Source organism: Cebus imitator, unplaced genomic scaffold, assembly GCF_001604975.1.
Source record: "Cebus imitator isolate Cc_AM_T3 unplaced genomic scaffold, Cebus_imitator-1.0 Scaffold775, whole genome shotgun sequence".
In the NCBI taxonomy this organism is placed as follows: domain Eukaryota; kingdom Metazoa; phylum Chordata; class Mammalia; order Primates; family Cebidae; genus Cebus; species Cebus imitator.
The window spans coordinates 273,574-277,794 of NW_016108090.1; the positions used below are offsets into that span (position 1 = coordinate 273,574).

Here is a 4,221-nt window from a genome sequence, read left to right on the forward strand (position 1 = left end):
CTTTCGCGCTCTTCGCGGTTATCATCCTTGTCCTCCTGATTCCTATAGTAGCCCCTCAAAAAGGGCCCCCCTTAACGCCCATCTATTACCGATGGGTCCTCACTGAGGGCTCGACAGGACAATATGTTCCGTGATTGGAGGCGGGACCACCCTTGCCAATCTAACCCTGGAGCATGTCCCCAGACAGCCTATAACTTTCTCTTTGGACCTCTGCGCCCTCCTAGGGGAAAGCCTAAGTGTAAACAATATAGACAAAACCAAGAGGGGAGGAAGGGCAGGGGTAAAGGGAATAGGATGTGGTATAAAGGAGGCTGAAGAACAGCGCCAGACCATGGGACTATATGCCCTGGATCCACACCAGATAAGAGATGGAATTGTGATGACTTACACGAGTACTTCTGCCCTTATTGGGGTTGAGTCCATCTCCACTATATCAAGATATACTACAAACAGGGACTCTTTCATTTCCTTCACCCGGGACTCTCCCCCAAACCCCTGCTACACTGGTTCTTGTAACCCACTCAAAATAACAGTCCTATATCCAGATGGGAGGTGGGCAACAGGACGAACCTGGGGCCTCAGAGTATACATGTGTGGATGGGACAAGGGAAACATCTTTACCCTCCAGCGTATAACATTGCCCAGACCCGACCACCCAGTAGGACCAGTAGCCGAGGTCCTAAGACCTCCAAAGACCTTCCCCACGATTCAAATGGCCCCTACCCCTAGCTCTACTACCCCTACCCCCAGGCTAACCCCCATTCCTACCCCTGCTCCCGTCCAAGCCCCCAGTCCTAAGCCATTTACAGAAACCAATCCAGACACTGAAGGCCTAAACCTTCTAAAATTATTGTCCTCCACACACCACCTGCTTCACCAGACAAACCCAGACCTAGGCAAAGATTGCTGGTTACGCTTAAATCTTCTGCCACCGTTTTATGTAGGCCTAGCAGCACAACCTGACGTAGCCCCCTCAAGTACCTCCTGTACTGAAAGACAGTTCCACATAACCCTAGGGGATTTAGAGGGAAAAGGCAGATTTTCCATTCCCCTAACTATAATCTCACTAGCTCCCCCTACCAAGGTTATTGTAAAAACACCCTCATTTTGAGTTATAATCAGACAGATTTTTACTACACTGCACTTGACTCTGCTTGGTTCGCCTGCACTTTTGGCCTCACCAGCTGCATTTCCACCTACCAGTTCAGCAACTCCTCCAGACCCATTCTTTGTACCCCCATGTATATACTGCCCTGGGGAAATGTTTATAGTGGACCCCAAGGTAAAACTCTCATAGCGTCTGATACCAACACACGTTGGAAACGGGCTCCTATAATTATACACCTATTGGTGGGACTTGGTATAGCAGGGTCCACAGCTATGGGAATATCTGCCCTCGTCACTGGAGACCAAAATTTTAAAACCCTATCACACCAAATAGATGCAGATATTACTCAACTGGAAAACTCCATTTCCCGATTGACGGACCAGGTGGACTCTTTGGCTGAAATGGTATTAAAGAATAGGAGAGGATTAGACCTGTTGTTCTTAAAGGAAGGAGGGCTGTGCCCCGCACTCGGTGAACAATGTTGCTTTTATGCAAACAAATCCGGGCTCATTCAGGACAGCCTTGTGATGGTTAGGCAAAACTTAGAAACAAGAAAACACTTCGGAGAGGCCTCAGAAAATTGGTACCAAAAACCATTCTCTTGGTCCCCCTGGCTAACATCCTTACTCACCGGATTAGCAGGACCCTTGGTCCTAATGGTCCTAGGGTTAATATTTGGACCATGCCTTTTAAACATACTCCTCAGATTTATCAGGGAAAGAATAGACTTGGTAAAGTTAATGGTTCTAAGATCCAACTATGGGCCCTTGTGCCAAGAAGAGGAAATCAATTAAAGATTTAATACATGTTAAAAGAACAGGGGGGAATGTGCTATAGCTGGCCTAGAGTTAGAACCTGAGCAACGCCATTTTATATAAGACAAAGCTGTTTTTCCAAAAATAAGTTGTAACGGCTGCCCCATTCTCCTTGCAGTAGCTGCTGACCTTGGCTTCTATAAATAAAAACAGCTAGCTTGCTCTGAAAAATGCCCACTATGTAAAGCTGCTTGCCTTTTCTTACCAGTAACAGCCAGAATTGCTGGCCTTTGCTTATCAGTAATTGCCAGAATACAGCTAGTGGTCGATTTACGACCACGGTTGGGACTGCGGACCGGTCATAACATGATTTGGTCGTAAGTTGAGTAGGCTATATGTACAGTTGAAATGGTGCACGCAGAGATGGTAGTGCTGCCGGAAGCTGGTCAGCACTGTCGTACACCCAGCTGGGCAACGTTTGCGCTGCCAGACGCGGAGCAGCCATGGCTAGTGATTGTGGTCATAAAGTCGAATGGTCATAAGTTGCATAGGTGGTAAGTCGATCAATACCTGTAAGCTTCTGTAAAGTTGCTTGGCCTGCATCCTCTCACCCTCTTGGCCCTGAAACCAGGATGTGGTTTTTCAGCTTAAAAGCCTAGCTCCCCCTGAGCTCGGGGCCACGGGTTAGAGAGACCTGAGTCCTCCGTGGCTGCCGGCAATAAAGACCCTGCAATTTGGCATACTTTTGTCTTGGTGTTAATTTTTATACTCGATCTAATACTTCAGTCCTACTATCACCCCCTCTCCAAAGATCTGTCAGACAGCTTACAAGACATAGCAAAATCCATCCTTGCCCTCCAGTCCCAAATAGACTCTGGCAGCAGTCACATTCCAAAACCGTCGAGATTTGGACCTCCTCACTACTGAAAAAGGTGGACTCTGCACCTCTTTAGGAGAAGAGTGCTGCTTCTACACTAACCGGTCTGGGCTAGTACAAGCTGCTGCCTGACAGTTAAATGAAAAACCCCTAAAATCAGACAGCGACTCTCAGACTCCTAGACTAACCTTTGGAGTTGGGCACCCTGCCTGCTGCCTCTCCTAAGCCCTGCCATAACTCTTTCCTCCTCCTAGAATTTGGCCTCTGCCTGTTACATCTCTTTACCCAGTTTTTACAGGACTGTATTAGAGCTTTTACACATGGGACAATATAAGATACGATGCTGCTCCAAGAATACCGACAGTTTCAGGAACAACAGTCTCTACAATCTAGCCTCTCCCCCGCAAACATCGTCCTTATCCAGCATGAAGCAGCCAGATGACAACAGCACCCCTCTTCTATAACCCATTAAAAGGCTAGAATGTTAGGGACAAGCTGCCCCAGAAAACCCCCTCAGCGCAGCTGATCCCCACCCTGATTGCTCTGCAGCTGCATTCCTAAACTCTTTATCTTGGTGCCACAGCAAGGCTACCAGACATGATGTGTTGAACAAAGCCTGGTTATAGCCATCTGAGCAGCCCAGGGGAGGTCATGAGAAACACATACCTGTAAATTGCTGGGGTTTTTTTTAACTGCCCACCGCCACAAAAGTCACAGGATGAGGTATTGTAAGTCTATCACAAGCTGATAAACAGTCTTTGTGCTTGTTACAAGCTCATAGATTCTCTCTCTCCAGAGACTCCCTGAGAACCCTCTCACCCCATATAATCCCCTCATTTTGTAAGCTCTGGACTGCTTCCTCTGACTGTTGTAGAGCAGCCCAGCAGGTCAATAAACTTGCTTGCCTGACTTTGGGTCTACTCATCCTTTCAGCTGACCTTACACCACCTTGAACAGATTTGTTCACTTATTTCAACTTTGTTTTTTTATTAACTATAATTTGAATTTTGTCAGTAAAGCTTAAAAAGAATATATTTACAAAGGAAATGAAAAAGGTTATTTTTTTTAAAAAAAGATGATTAAATATCTGATCCTTTTTTTTTTTTTTTAAAGATGGAGTCTAGCTCTGTCACTCCCTGCTGGAGTGCAGTGGCACAATCTCAGCTCACTGTAACCTCCACCTCCCAGGTTTCGGCAGTTCTCGCCTCGGCCTCCTGAATAGCTGGGATTACAGGTGCCCATCACCACACCTGGCTAATTTTTGTATTTTTAGTAGAGACAGGGTTTCACTGTGTTGACCAGGCTGATCTCAAACTCCTGACCTTGTGATCCACCCACCTGTGCCTCCCAAAGTGCTGGGATTACAAGCGTGAGCCACACCTGGCCTAGTCATATATTTTAATTGGTAGAAATTTTTTTTTTTTTTTTTTTTTTTTTTTTTTTTTTTTTTTTTTTTTTTTTTTTTTTTTTTTTTTTTTTTT

The 4,221-nt window shown here is 45.9% G+C and overlaps 1 protein-coding gene across 1 annotated transcript in view; it reads left to right on the top strand.

Moving 5' to 3' along the window:
- Window positions 1–2,286: 2,286 nt before the first annotated feature.
- The window catches only part of LOC119469695 (zinc finger protein 430-like), a 59,030-nt gene continuing 57,095 nt past the window's right edge, over window positions 2,287–4,221 (top strand). Inside the window, 1 exon segment of the mRNA XM_037735301.1 lies at window positions 2,287–2,417. Coding sequence (XP_037591229.1) covers window positions 2,287–2,417 — 131 coding nt within the window.